Source organism: Rhineura floridana, chromosome 1 (assembly GCF_030035675.1).
Source record: "Rhineura floridana isolate rRhiFlo1 chromosome 1, rRhiFlo1.hap2, whole genome shotgun sequence".
NCBI lineage: Eukaryota > Metazoa > Chordata > Lepidosauria > Squamata > Rhineuridae > Rhineura > Rhineura floridana.
In genome coordinates this window covers 53,814,393-53,830,119 of record NC_084480.1, presented here as the reverse complement: position 1 = coordinate 53,830,119, position 15,727 = coordinate 53,814,393, and the positions used below count along the sequence as shown (strand labels likewise).

At 43.5% G+C, this 15,727-nt stretch overlaps 1 protein-coding gene across 1 annotated transcript in view; it reads left to right on the top strand.

Annotated features, from left to right (window-relative positions):
* Nucleotides 1-15,727, top strand: part of EDIL3 (EGF like repeats and discoidin domains 3) — a 421,662-nt gene that overhangs the window by 383,693 nt on the left and 22,242 nt on the right. Inside the window, exon 10 of the mRNA XM_061622006.1 lies at nucleotides 12,501-12,656. Within this exon, the coding sequence (XP_061477990.1) occupies nucleotides 12,501-12,656 (156 nt within the window). The remainder of the gene's footprint in view (nucleotides 1-12,500; nucleotides 12,657-15,727) is intronic.

Here is a 15,727-nt window from a genome sequence, read left to right as displayed (position 1 = left end):
TATCCAACTAGCAGACAGTCCCCGAGGAGAGATCATTTCAGTTAAGTGGATGAACAAAATCACCACCACAGGATATCTAACTATTTTGATGGCGGCAAAGATGGAACTGAGAGTACAGAGTTGGATGCTATTGTGAACATAAACACAGACATAATACTATATTTGTGATATATATATTTGTGTGCCTAATAGCTTTTTTCTTTTTTTAGTTTCAGAATGAGCATAGTCTTGCATTTATAGACTAGCCTTGCCAAGTAACTATTGTCCATTTCACGTCTCCCAACCAGCAAAAGTAGTCAAATATTTTAATTCATGTCCCAGATCACTGACCTTGCCAAAATATGCTTGCACCATCATATTTGTAGTGGGTGATGTCCATTTTCCTGTACTTCCACAGGTAGTTCTTGTTAGTGATTCAATATGTTGATTGGAATATCCATTATTCAAAGTATGTCTAGGACAGGGGTAGCCAACATGATGCTCTCCAGATGTTTTGGACTATAAATCCCATCATCCCTTACCATTAGCCAAACTGGCTGTGACTGATGGAAGTTGTAGCCCGCATGTCTGGAGGGCACCACATTGGCTGTCACTGGTCATGCTTTTTATGATGATTCTGGCCTGAAGTGACCATATGCTTTGTCTTCCTCTAACTCTCTCTCTGCATTCACCTAATGGTTTTGTGGCACTGTTAGCCTTCCAATTGGACTTAACAGCTTTAACAATATAAAGATATTATAGCAACATAATAGCACAATCAAAGAATTAACTACAGTCACAGAAAAAAGGAAAGTTATTGTCTCTTCTCCATTATTGGAATTGTATCTCCATGTTAAAAACCATCGCTGTTGCCTATCTACAATGTGTGAACCATATTTGCCTAGAAATAGCATGCCATGACTATGAGTCATTCATTGCTAATCACTATTTATCACTGCAATTAGCAAAGCAATCTTCAATGTGCCAGCAACATAAGGTTCATTCAGAATTTATAGAGTACAGACCAGCCAGAAGCCTTGCATTCAATTCCAAAGCACATTTGGCTGAAAATAAGACCCAATGAGTTCAGTACAACATATTTCAAAGTAAAGGCCAACTCACATTGCAGTTTCCTAGCATTTTGTATGTTTGCTTTTTTGTCCTTGGTAACATAACCATTTTACAGCATGTGGATGGTTGCAGATGACCATTTTGTAATGTATGTGAACATGTATAGGAAAATTCACCCCACAATGTTCTTGTTGTTGTTGTTCAATTTATATCCCGCCCTTCCTCCCAGTAGGAGCCCAGGGCTGCAAACAAAAACACCAAAACACTCTAAAACATCATAAAAACAGACATTAAAATTTATTAAAACATCTTTAAAAACATATTAAAACAAAACATCTTTAAAAATGTCTTCTTTAAAAAGCTTCAAAAACATCTTAAAAAGTAATTCCAACACAGATGCAGACTGGGATAAGGTCTCTTCTTAAAAGACTTGTTGAAAGAGGAAGGTATTCAATAGGTGCCGAAAGGATAACAGACATGGTGCCTGTCTAATATTTAAGGAGAGGGAATTCCACAGGGTAGGTGCCGCTACACTAAAGGTCTGCTTCCTATGTTGTGCAGAATGGACCTCCTGATAAGATGGTATCTGCAAGGAGGCCCTCACCTGCAGAGTGCAGTGATCGACTGGGTATATAAGGGGTAAGATAATCTTTCAGGTATCCTGGTCCCAAGCTGTATAGGCCTTTGCACACCAGAACCTTGAACTTAGCCCAGTAGCTAATAGGCAGCCAGTGGAATTCTTTCATCAGCAGGGTGACTTGTTGGTGATACCCTGCCCCAATGTGCAGTCACGCTGCTGCATTTTGCACCAGCTGCAGCTTCGGGACCAACCTCGAGGGCAGCCACACATAGAGCGCATTACAGTAATCCAACCTGGAGGTTACCAGTGCATGGACAACAATGGTCCAGCTAACCACTGCAGCTGTCTTACAAGCTGGTAAAACACACTCCTAGCCACTGAGGTCACCTGGGCCTCAAGTGACAAAGATGGATCCAGGAGCATTCCCAGACTACAGAGGGGGATGACACCATCCAAAACAGGCAACTGACCAATTATCCAAACTAGGGAACCACTAACCCACAGTGCCTCCATCTTGCTAGGATTCAGACTCAGTATATCTTGCTAAAATGATTCTGGAAAGCAATTCTAAGCATAGTTAAGACCGCAGCATTAGAAATGTAGATAACTATCACTAGTTATGGCTAGTGTTGCTTGTCACTGTAATTTGTTTTAACTGTTTTTAATATTGAATTTTGAATGGTTGTAATCCACCCTGGTAAAACATTGAAATAACAACAACAACAACAACAATAAATAGCTGCAATTCCATGTATTTGAACATGGAATTTCCCCAGGCACGAAACGGATGCAAGGGATATGATCTTAAAAGCAAAAAGAGAGGCAAAGGGGAACTCCCCTCCTTTGCCTCTGGTTTACCTTCCTGCAGTCACTTGCCCCAACCAATTTCTGATAGCCAGGGTGATGTCTGATTTTGGATCTTCAGCTGATAGGGAAATGCCTGAAGGGAGACGCTATAGGGAGGTAAGCCACAGGCAACGGGTGTTCTGTACTGCTTACCAATATACCCCTTTTATTTTAAAACTGGATCCACCCTTCTCTTTTTGTGTTACTGGAGGACAGGGGGAAGGGAAGATATTGTGGTCTTGAGGATAAACTAGGCAAGTAGGTGGGAGATATTGTGGTCCTGGAGTTAGAAACTCTGGGGAAGGGGAACTGAGACAGGGAGAGGAGGTTGGTAAGCAGAACAAGCAGTATGTGACAAATAGACATAGCAGGCATTTAAAATGTGTGTTTTCATGAGGGGAGAAGGTCTGTACTAGTCTAGAGTGACAAAATTTGGGGGGGAAACAAGACAAGACAGCATTTCAGAACTCATCTTAGAGTAATAGCTAAGAGAACTAGACAAATGCTAAGAATTGCTATTATTAAGGGTTAAAAATATATTGATTTTTTAAAAAGTGAAGTATCCCAAGCACAGTACACAAGTTATTATCCTAGTGTATTCTTTTCCTCCAGTTAAAGATTCTGTCAGTTGCACTTTTTTCAAAAGGATCAAGATTAAGCCGTGAGGTGGCAATTCCAAAATGGCTCATAAAGAGGACTAGAGAATTGTATTACACAACCTCAAAAAAAGAAGCACCTGTTAGACAGACAGCTTGTTGGGTAAAAGTGTGTTGCAATACCTCCTGGAGCTTCCCCTTGGGCTGATGTGACATGAGACAACTCACCTGTTTTAGGAAGGATCTGCAGGAGATATTTTTATTCTGATCCAATGGCACCACAATGAATTCATAATATGTAACTGAGGCATCAGCTACTGTAAATACATTTAAAGTGCATAACATGAACATAATTTATGGAAATATTGTCTGAGTTGGTGATGTTTGTAGGAGTGTAACTGTCAACTTGCAAGGGAGCCAACATTTTACCTTGCATTCCTCACTTTAATTTTTCTTTCATAGCACATGTTGATGTATCTGCAACTCATAAAATAGATTGCATAACATTATACTAAGGAAAGGACATAACTAAACTCACTAAGTTTTCATTTCAATATGCCAAGAGTCTTCCGCTATAGACCTCAAGGATCACTGCACTTCAACTGCATTATTAAACTGTTCAGAGGTTTGGAAATGTGTCCAGCAAATTATTTGTAAAGTGAGGTTCTAACTACGGGTGCTTTAAATTAATGTAGTGTAAGTTACATTATGGGTAACGCTGAGCCAATCATCAACATAAATGTCTTTTCAGTCCTTGAGTTTAGGTTTATATTGCCTTTTGAATGGGTCCTTATGTTGCATGCAGGCTTATTTAAACTTTTTATTTATCTTCAAAGCAATCTCAATGGTTTAAATGCTGTAATGAGCTCTTTCTAGAACAATCTAGTTTTGAAAGCTGGTGCTGTATGTATATATGATGACAGGGCTAAGTCAACAACAGCATATTTGAGAGTTCCCAGATCTGCAGGGAGTGATACTCCAAGACATTGTGCTGCCTGTGGTGAAAGAACAAGGTGGCACCTCCCCACTGTCAATTCTGTGTACAGAATTGATTGGCACGTGAGTCTTACACCAACACCAGTAATGGGACAGCAACCACACCTGAGACCAGCAGACTAGCTTACGGGGTGCAGGGCAGGCCATGTGGCAGACACAGCTCTCTCCTCCAATACCTTGCCATTGCTGCCCTCTGCCCCACCCCTGCATCTGCCACCTCACTCTGCTTAATGGTAGGGCTGACCCTGGCTTTCTAATATGGTAATACCTCAGTCAAAGTAGATGTGTTCCTGGACATTACATCTTTAACAGAAACTTCAGTACCAGAGGCAGGAATAACATGGAAAGAATAGGGATAGGTTCCTACACCCTATAGGTTCATAGATGGTGGGGGCAGCTTAAACAGGGGCTTTAAACCCACTCCCCTTCTTCTCCTTCACTCCCCAGCCCTGGGAGAAAGCAAAGCAAAGCAAACACACAGGCTTGTCAGTTGCGGCCCAGGGGTGAAATAAGACGCAGACACAATATATATTTGGGTTAAATAACGGGCCACTTTATTAACCAAATTCACATTGCATAACGAACCTACAGAGGGGAACATAAGTGCGGGATTCTCCTGGTGAGTCAGGCAAAGCCTGCTTGCAGCTATTGGGGCGATTCAACCCCTGCCAGGCAAGGGGTTGCCAATCTGCCAACCCCTTGCCCTGACCACACCCATAGGGTGTGTAGGAAGGCCAACCTGTGTCACCGCCTGCCCCCGGTGCCCTGAAACTCCGAGTGGATGAGACATGTTGGCCCCAAAGGCGACCCGTATCCTGCCCTTGGGCCGTATAACCCGGAGCTGCAGGCCTCCGGAACCGCCAATCACCTCCAAAGATGCCTAAAGGTGTCACCTAGCTGCCCTTCACCTTTACACTTTCCCGCACTTCCTTGCCACCAAAGAGGGGACAAACCTCTGTTTAGTCCCCACTTGCCCCACCTCCAAACAACAACTCACGCAGACCCCTCTGCAGGTCCCCTAGAAGGATGTCATTACCCATATCTGTCATATGGACTCCATCTGACCTATATAGCTCTATCCTACTGCGTCTTATCTCTGGATGGTGAATAACCGACCCACCAGAGCCCAAAAGAGCCAGCCTGAGTTGCCTATTGACTTTCTTGCAGGTCCTATTTATGCCCCTAGGGTCCCCCTCGCAATTCCAATGCCTACGGGGTAAAACATCAGACCACACCAAGTGCACTCCCGGCCAGCATCCTTTGATGGCCCGGAAGTCAGCACACGCCTGCTCGATAAGTGCCCTGTCTTTCAGCATACCCAGGTCATTACCGCCCAGGTGAATAACCAAAAACTGTGGCACATGACGAACCACTGCTGACTGGGAAAGCGTAGGAAGGAGCCCGTCCCAGCGCATCCCTCGGCGGCCCAACCACTGTACTGTGGCCCACTGGCGAAGCCCCAGCTGTGTGCCAACACGTGGGAGTATGTCTGACCAAAGCAGACGTACCCAAGGCAGATGTTGCCTTATTAACTGCATGCCACACATGCCTGCCAAACTGAGGGCCATGCCCTTTTGTTGCAACTGAGGGCCATGCCCTTAAGTAATCAAGACCATCGTTGCCTCCTGAACAGCATGTCTGCACATGCCTGCCAAACTGAGGCCATGGCCTTCCGTTGCCTCGCCAACTGTATGTCCACACATGCCTGCCAAACTGAGGGCCATGCCCTTTCGTTGCAACTGAGGGCCATGCCCTTTAGAAACCAAGGCCATCGTTGCCTCCTGAACTGCATGTCCGCACATGCCTGCCAAACTGAGGGCCATGCCCTTCTGTTGCCTCGCAAACTGCATGTCTGCACATGCCTGCCAAACTGAGGGCTATACCCTTCCGTTACATTGCCAACTGCATGTCCGCACATGCCTGCCAAGCTGAGGCCCATGCCCTTCCGTTGCCTCCTGAACTGCATGTCCGCACATGCCTGCCAAACTGAGGCCCATGCCCTTCCGTTGCCTCGCCAACTGCATGTCCGCACATGCCTGCCAAACTGAGGACCATGCCCTTAGGTAACCGAGGCCATCGTTGTGTCCCGAACTGCATGTCTGCACATGCCCGCCACCTGAGGGCCTTGCCTCAAATACTGAGGTCATTCCCAACTCGGGGAATGACCACCACATGTGGAGATGCCCGCACTGAACCAAGCTGGAACAAAGTGGGTAGGAGCCCGTCCCAAAGTATTCCTTGCCAGCCAAGCCACCACACTGCAGCCCATTGACTGAGGCCTAACTGTAAGCCCAGGATAGGGTGCGCAGCTGCTCCATCCCTGTCCAGCAACATTGCCGGTCCATCAATGTTATACAGGTACAACTCCCTTCCCTGGAGACATCTGATTGCTGGAGGGCCCATCCAGACAAATCTCCCTTGGATCCGGCCACCACCTCACCTATCCTAAAAGCTCCAAAAACCAGCATAAGGGCTGCCGCCTGGAATAGTCTGGCTTCATAGCTTGAGGAGCATACTGTTTTTCACTGGCCCACCATACTCAATAAAATGTCCCGTGAGAAAGGGCAACGTGGATTGAGAGTGGCAGAGTGTTCTCTAGCCCACCCAGCTAACATACGGCAGACTCTAAAGTCCCTGGAATAAGTGGGGAAATCATCAGCCTTTACCTCGAAGTGCTTGGACTGAGAGGCCCAGTCTCCAGCCATTCACTAGGCAATCCCAGCAGGTGACTCACCGAATAGGCCACTCTGGCACATAGCCCTTGCCGGCCCAGAAATCCTGGGGAAACCCCCTCCTGCATTCTGATAGCTGTTGAGCATGCTGGGGTGACAGACCGGCTTATGGCCATCTTTGACTCCGCTCCCCAATCTCCCAATGTGCGGTTGCACAGCACAGCTGAACCACTCCACCTGAGTCCATGACAACACCTCAATAAAACAGTGTCAATACTCTACCTTACCATGCCCCAAAAGAAAACATTAAAATCTGGGCACTAGAGAACAAAGGAACAGACAAGGGCCATAACCCTACCGTTCTGAAATAGAAGAAAGTCACAGACCTGTCCCATGACTGCAATGGGAAAAACCACAAAGTGGAATTCTCCCTTCCCCCTGCACAACTTTTAAAGATACAGAAGACCTCTGGGAGGCTGGGCCTGGCAACTAAGAGGTCTTCTGTATCTTTAAAAGTTGTGCAGGAGGAAGGGAGAATTCCACTTTGTGGTTTTTCCCATTGCAGTGTTGCAAGAACACCTGCACTTGGCTGACTTTCTCTTCTCCTAAAGATACAGGCAGCCCTAATCCACACACATGGATGTTTTAACAATGAAAGAGGGAATGAGCCTCTCTCTCTTTCTCTCTAGCTGTGATTCTGTCTGTGGATGCTTAATGAGAGTGGGGGTTTGACGGTCTTTGGTCAACACTGCAGTAGCCTGAGGCAATAGGCAGAATTGGCAGGCAATGATCTGCCTAATTTAAATAGAAATTCCAAGAGACCATCGGTAGAAAGATCACCAACAGCATTAGCAATTTTGTTAGCCATTACAAGCAGATCGGAAATAGCAAAAAAAATAATTATGGGAAAATATGTTGCGGATTGGCACCACAAGGCAGTTGCAAGAACCAAAACACAGACTAGAACCAAAGAGACAACCCCCATCCCTGCTCAGAAGTAAGCTCCTTTGGGTTCAATGGAACTTACTCCCAGGTAAGTGTGTATTGGATTGCAGCCTAAGTTGGTTAGCTAAATAGAGAGAGAGAGAAAGAAAGACCAATTTTGTCTGGGCAGAGTTTGACAGAGAAGGGAAGACATTGCTTTGAATAATCTGTCGTCCATATAACAAACCGAGGCAACCATTTTCCTCTGCATTTGCAAATTATAATGCTTTGCATCAGGAATACTTTCAGACACATGGGGGGGAAGCGAATCGGAGGAGGGAGAAGGTGGAAAGATCTCACAAACTTCTAAAGCCTCTTTTTTTAAAAGGGAGAAAAAGGGCACCGTTCTTCATCTCTTTGAATGAGCTTTGCAACTGATGTGACCCTCCTCGTCTTCTGACACATGAATTGATCCATCACCTCTGAGAGGGGGGAAAACCCCAAGAAACAAGCACAACGTCCAATTCCTTCCTACGCTGGGTGATTTGAAGTCAAAGTAGTCATTTCTGAGGCTGCAACTGCTTTCCACCCTCCCCCTGTGTAAACTCCTTCTCTCACCCACCTTTTTTTCTAACCTCAGGAAAATTGTGCCGGTATTCCAGCATAGGTGTAGGTAGCAGTTCCCACCCACCCCACAAAAATGTCAGAAGTGAAAGGAAGAGGGGTCGCATGGAGACTTGGGGGAACTACATATGCATGTGTATAATGGGTGAGTGATGGAAATAAGTCGTTCATTGCATCAGTGTGAAGGACATTTAATGCAACATGGCGGTACATTGGTTGACAAGCCATGATTCCTGATACTACAGTGTGAAAGGAATTTTAGAAATCAAGATAGAAGTGATAGCATTATAATATATAAAACTAATGCAATAAGTCCCATTTCTGAATGCAGCCTTAGATTCCTTGTTGATATAAAACACAGGTAGAGATTAATGTTTTGCCTTTTCCTGTGTGATTTGGACAATGTTTGTACCAGTGTTCAGTGGTATACTGATAAATTTTGAAATGCAGAAACAAATCATGATAGCCCCCATAGCCATACCCCAATGGTAGCTGTGTTGATCTATATATAAAAATAATAAACATTCATCAATAAGCAGCAGTACCATAAGGACAGTATCCAATTTATGATGGGTATCAACTCACAGTCAGAGAATAGTGAGCTAGTAAAGTATGGTATAGTGGCTAGCATGTTGAATTTTGGCTGGGAACCCCCTCAGTTCACATCTTTCATCAGTCATGTGACATGACTGCAATCTTATGCATAGTTACCTGGGAGTAAGCTTTGAGACCTAGATGATGAAAAGCAGGATATTTTTTTAAAAAAATATTGCCACGACATTGAGTGCTTCTCGTTTGAATTCAGATCAAGGGGGCATTTTCTTAATATTCAAAGGATTTAAAATGTAGAAGCAAAATAAACTCAGATCCAAAGTTAACAAATATATATTTATTTATTTATTTAATTCAATTTTTATACCGCCCATAGCAAAGCTCTCTGGGCGGTGTACAACCAATATACTAATAGCAAGTTGTTATCCTTTAAAAAAATGAGTCCAATGGCTTTGTGAGCTTGTCCCATGCATTACATAAAGGTTGACAAAGTATTGAAAATAAAATAAAAGTTGAATATGCTATCTATGCAGAATGTCCCAGGGTCAGTCTCTGACACTGCCAGTTTAAAAGATAACAGGATCAGATAGACCTGGAGAGCTGCTGCCCGTCAAAGTAGACAATATTGGACCAGATACACCAACGGTGTGGTCAATATAAGACAGCTTCCTATATAATGTGTTTTCTTACAACTCAATTGGTCTGCAATCATAACCCCATTTACCTGGGAGCAAGCCCCATTGAATTAACTGAAATGTACCTCTGCGTAGACATGGTTAGGCCTGCAGTCCAATTTTTCAAATTCATCCTAAAAAACTAACATCATTATTTTCATATTGATACCAATGTGAAAGGAAGCTGCCATCTAGAAACAGTTGTGATGTCAATCCATCAAGGATGTGTTGTTTGCTCTGGGCTATGGCAACAACAACAAAACCAGAAAATCTTAATGAATTGTCCAGATTCAATTCTAAAACAAACATAAAAAAATCTAAAAGTAAAAATAATTGCAAAGTAGCTTAAATAGGAAATCCATTTTTATTAGTATTATTTAGCAAGGAATCAAGCATCCAGAGATAATGCTATGATTACTTTATCGTTATTTTGTGTGTATGTGTTATATGCCTTCAAGTCGATTACCACTTACGGTGACTCTATGAATCAGCAACCTCCAGTAGCATCTGTTGTAAACCACCCTGTTCAGATCATATAAGTTCAGGTCTGTGGCTTCCTTTATGGAATCAATCCATCTCTTGTTTGTCCTTCCTCTTTTTCTACTCCCTTCTGTTTTTCCCAGCATTATTGTCTTTTCTAGTGAATCATGTGTTCTCATGATGTGTCCAAAGTATGATAACCTCAGTTTCATCGTTTTAGCTTCTAGTGATAGTTCTGGTTTAATTTGTTCTAACACCCATTTATTTGTCTTCTTCGTGGTCCATGGTATCTGCAAAGCTCTCCTCCAATACCACATTTCAAATGAGTAAATTTTTCTTTTATCCACTTTTTCACTGTCCAACTTTCACATCCATACACAGAGATCAGGAATACCATGATCTGAATGATCCTGACTTTGGTGTTCAGTGATATATATTTGCATTTGAGGATCTTTTCTAGTTCTTTCATAGCTGCTCTCGCCAGTCCTAGACTTCTTCTGATTTCTTGACTATTGTCTCCATCTTGATTAAGGACTGCGCCAAGGTATTGGTAAGCCTTGACAAGTTCAATGTCCTCATTATCAACTCTGAAGTTATATACATCTTCTGTTGTCATTACTTTAGTCTTCTTGATGTTCAGCTGTAGTCCTGCTTTTGTGCTTTCCTCTTTAACTTTCATCAGCATTCGTTTCAAATCATTACTGGTTTCTGCTAGTAGTATGGTATCGTCTGCATATCTTAAATTATTGATATTTCTCCCTCCAATTTTCACACCTCCTTCATCTTGGTATAATCCTACTTTCCGTATGATATGTTCTGTATATAGATTAAACAAATAGGGTGATAAAATACACCCCTGTCTCACACCCTTTCCAATGGGGAACCAGTCAGATTCTTGCAATAAACAAATAAATGTTCTTCAACTCCAGTGTGGGACAATTCTCATACTGCAGAGCATTGATAATAAACCAAAGCAGGCATCATTTGGGGAGTTAAATGAATATGTGAGGGGGAGGGAGCATGCATGAACACACTAGTTCTGCCTTCCCATCTCCATCATTCTCAGCTTATTCAAGGTGACTGCTGCAAGGAAGCCTTCTGTACTCGTGGAAGCTCCCACACACTTTGGAACCTTGACTTTCCATAGTGAACACTGGAATAAGGCTCAAGGCAGTTCCCAAATTGAAGGCAAAACTGGCTAGGCAAGGGTTCAGTGAATTCACCAGTCATTATGGCCATGCAAGTATCATTGAAGTGCATTCCTGTCGGTAGCGTAGTGCCAAATTCAGAAGTGCACAGTCCCTTTGTAACAGTTACACCATGTTGCTTCACAGCCATGCCCCCAGGATTCACTGGCGCTTCTGCCATTACAGAACTATAGAACCAGAATAAATCTGCTGTGTGTATAGACTCTCCCCACCCCGTTCTCAATCTCTTTCTCTGGGGGCTAAAAGTTGCCAGAAATGTTTTGATTTTAAGAATTCTGAAATAAAGGCTAGTGTGGGACTAGGATTTGGGAGACCAAGCTACTTTGCCTTGAAGCTTACTTCTTGTTTACCCCAGGAGCCAATATGAAAGGGGAGGTGTGTGTTAGCTACTGATGAGTTTTCTCGTGACTTATTCACTTCCTTTTGCTCTGATTGTCTTCAATCAGCAGGGAAGGACAAGGAAGCATGTTGTTAGCCAAGTGAGAAGACTGTTCTCAGTGGGTAACACACTCCCCTTTCATATGGATGTGCTTGTACATAGGGACCCTGCTCCCAAAAAATAAGGGGTCTGTGACACACACCTCCTCCACCCCCAGATGACTACCCTCCTGCTTGCAGTTATATGGGAATATTGTTTACAGGAATGTGCCTTTAGTAACTGCTAGCTATTCACAAGATTGCCAGGATGTCGGATTTCTTGTGCCAGCTGTGAGCACACAAGGGACATTTGCTTTACGAACATTTGTAGCCAACAGTGGGAACTGTGTGTGGCTTTGCTTTTACTATATCCCTGCAACAAATCCATGCAATCAAATGGAAATAGTAATTCATCTTGTCAGAATGAAATACATAAATATTGTAAAACATTTTATGCATCAGAAAGCATGGCTGAAAATAACATTATGTCAAGTCAGTAAAGTAATCTGGAGTTCATAGAGGTCCTCATTTAGGATAAAGAAAAAATGTTTGGGGTGGGGATTGTTTTTGTTTTTGGTAAATTCAATCCAAGCTATTTTTTTCAGTATGCCCTATAAAATGACTAGATATCAGAACATGTGAGGAAACCAACTTGATTGACAATAATACAAATAAAAACTGCATTCATCCACTATATCAAAGGGACCAATAACTTTCTCATATTACTTTCAGTATTATTTTGCTCTTTTTTATCAAATCTTCTGTGACCTGATCAACAAGGCAACTCTAAACCTTTAAAACACACACACACACACACACACAGAATTTGAGAACTCAAAATGTTTTAACTTTGTCATTTTGTTTTTGCTTTTCTTTTGTAGATTGATCTTCTTGTTCCTACAAAGGTGACGGGGATTATTACTCAAGGAGCTAAAGATTTTGGTCATGTACAATTTGTGGGCTCTTATAAACTTGCCTACAGCAATGATGGAGAGCACTGGACCATATATCAGGATGAAAAGCAAAAAAAGGATAAGGTAAGGTAATGAAGCAATTGATATTTGGAAAGCATTTTTTATAGACAGCTGCTACATCCCTGGTAATCGCAGCGCTAGTTGCCTGCAGGTTAATGTCTGCTTTATGGGATTATCATGCCGAAAGTTCCATGGCTAAAAGTCAAGGTGAATAGAAAGAAACCATGTCATCATTATACACCAGCATTTACTGATAAATTAGTTGTGAAAATGTAAAGTGCTCAATGTAAAGCTTTTAAATGGAGTATAATCTGCTTAAAAGAAAACTTTTTTTTTTTTGCATTTTAAAATTCACTTTTATACATGGTAAAATGGTTGATAAAATTTGCAGGGATCACCAACCTTTCTGGACCCATGGGGACATTTACAAAATGGAGATACTGTTGTGGGCACCACACCTCCTCAGTCACAAACATACCACAGCTGCAATAAAAGGCCTATTTCAAGCCTAATCTTTTTTCGGGGAGAGGGTGATCCTGTGGGCACCAGAGAAGGCCATTGTGAGCATATATGTGCTTGCAAGTACCACATTGGCAATTCCTGTATCACAGCAATGCATGTATAAAGGTGTACAAAATTATAATTTTTCAAACTTGTCAATAGACCTGATAAAAACAATCCTCTCACCACAAAACCACACACTGGTGACAAGTGTAATTAAGTGAGAAATTACATGACACTTTGTTCAATGAGTCTTTCTCCTAAGTGAGTATAGGATTATAGTCTGACTGATTTAATCAGGAATATTAGTATGTGGCATATAATAGATTTCAGATAACTGCTGAAATCCCTGAATTCATCTATTTGGATTTCTGAATTCAGTTTCAAAGGATTAATCATGTTGTTTGTATCATTTAGAGCAGAGGGGTGCCCTTTCTTTCCAGCCCTGAGGAATCTGCCTAAGCCACACTCCATCTCTGCAGGCCACACCCCTCACTAGTCCTGCTCTGCACCATCCTCCAGTGATTTTGCCTGGCTGGAATGTTGCCTTTGAACTGCCATTTGTTTGCCTGGATGGAGGAGAGAGAAAGGGGTGTGTGTAAAAACCTCTTTAAATTTGTGGGGCTGGAATGTAGACTGTCATACAAAAGTCAGATTCTTTGCTCCACCTTCTTTTATCTCTGTCCCACCCACTGCTGCATATGGCGCCACTCAACACTGGCATGTGGCCCCCAGAAGATTGCCCATGAGGGCATTGGCCCTCAGGCTGAAAAAGGGTCCTCACCCCTGATTTAAAGAAAAAGTAAAATATATATGACAATGAATGTAAATACACCTTTACAGCATGGCATGACAGTGCTCACTAGCTCCTTGCCCTTTAGTCTCAATCCTCTATTATAAGGCACAAGCAAAGTCATGTTCTTATTTCATATAATCTATACAATACTCGGCCTTCAAGTCATATTATGTAGTTCCCACATAGCCTCTTCATACTTCAAACAGTATAGCAGGAAATGTACCAAGCTCTGAAACCTGTGGGATATAGGAGCTACAAATATAACAGAAATCCCAACACACCGTTGGAATTATATCCAATTAGATATTTACATGTTATATAAACTTCATAACCGCTATATTGTTTCAATAGCATTCGATACAGACTAGAAAAGCAATCCAACTTGAGTTTATATTGGGCTATGGGGAGTTGGATGTGGCAAACTCCCAGCTGAGCTGGCAGGCTCCCAGCGCCACCGGGCTCCACCAGCAGAAAACTCCCATCTCAGCTGAGCCACGGTGGCACCGGGAGCCTACTGCCACCATCAGGGGTCCACCGGGGACAGCCAGTCAGGTAGACATAGAGCTTGTGGAAGGTGGCAGTAGCCCCAAAAAGGGGACGTTCCAGGGGCATGGCGGGGGAAGAGCTGCAGGGGGGACTTGCGTAGTATCCAACACTGAACAATCACTGAAGCACAGAAATATTCTGGTGGTCAATACGTCCCTGGAAGAGGGAGTAATGCCATCAGCCCTCAAGGAGGCAATAATAAAACCAATTCTAAAGAAGCCCTCCTTGGATCCCCAAGATTTGAACAACTTTCGCCCAGTCTCTAATCTACCATTTCTGGGCAAGGTGGTGGAGCGGGTGATGGCGAAGCAGTTGCAAGCTCATTTGGAGGAAGCGGATTATCTGGATCCATTTCATTCAGGCTTCAGGCCTGAACCTGCCTTGGTCACCTCAGTGAACGATATGAGGAGGGCGCTGGATAGGGGCGAATATACCTTCCTTGTCCTCCTGGATCTCTCAGCAGCTTTTGATACCGTTGACCACGGTATCCTTCTGGACCGCCTGGAGAGGTTAGGTATAGGGGGCACTGTATTGCAGTGGTTCCATTCCTTCCTCTCTGGTAGGTACCAGAGAGTGGCGTTGGGGGATGAGGTTTCAGATTCTTGGCCTCTCATCTGTGGGATGCCACAGGGCTCCATCCTCTCCAAAATGCTGTTTAACATCTATATAAAGCTGCTGGGGGCTATCATCAGGAGATTTGGGCTGCAATGTCACCAGTATGTGGATGACACACAGCTCTGTCTCTCATTTAAATCTTCACCGAGGTTGGCTGTAGAAACCCTGTCCAAGTGCCTGGAGTCGGTGAGTGGCTGGATGGGAAGGAATAAGCTGAAGCTGAACCCTGACAAAACCGAGGTACTGTTTGTGGGAGACAAGAGAAGGCTAGGGGATGTTGACCTGGTGCTCAATGGGGTACAATTGTCCCTGAAAGACCAGGTCTGCAGCCTGAGGGTCATTCTTGACTCCCAGCTGTCCATGGAGGCTCAGGTCTTGGCTGTGAGCCGGGCGGCACTGTATCAACTCCATCTGATACGAAGGCTGTGCCCCTACCTTCCCAACCATCTGCTCCCATTGGTGGTACATGCCCTGGTCTCCTCTTGCCTAGACTACTGTAATGCACAGGGTTACCCTTGAAAACGGTCCGGAAGCTGCAACTGGTACAGAATGTGACAGCTCGCCTGATTAAAGGCAGCCTCCAGTGAGATCACATTACTCCAGTGCTGAAGGAGTTGCACTGGTTACCGGTTGTTTTCCGGGCCCAATTCAAGGTGTTGGTTTTGACCTTTAAAAC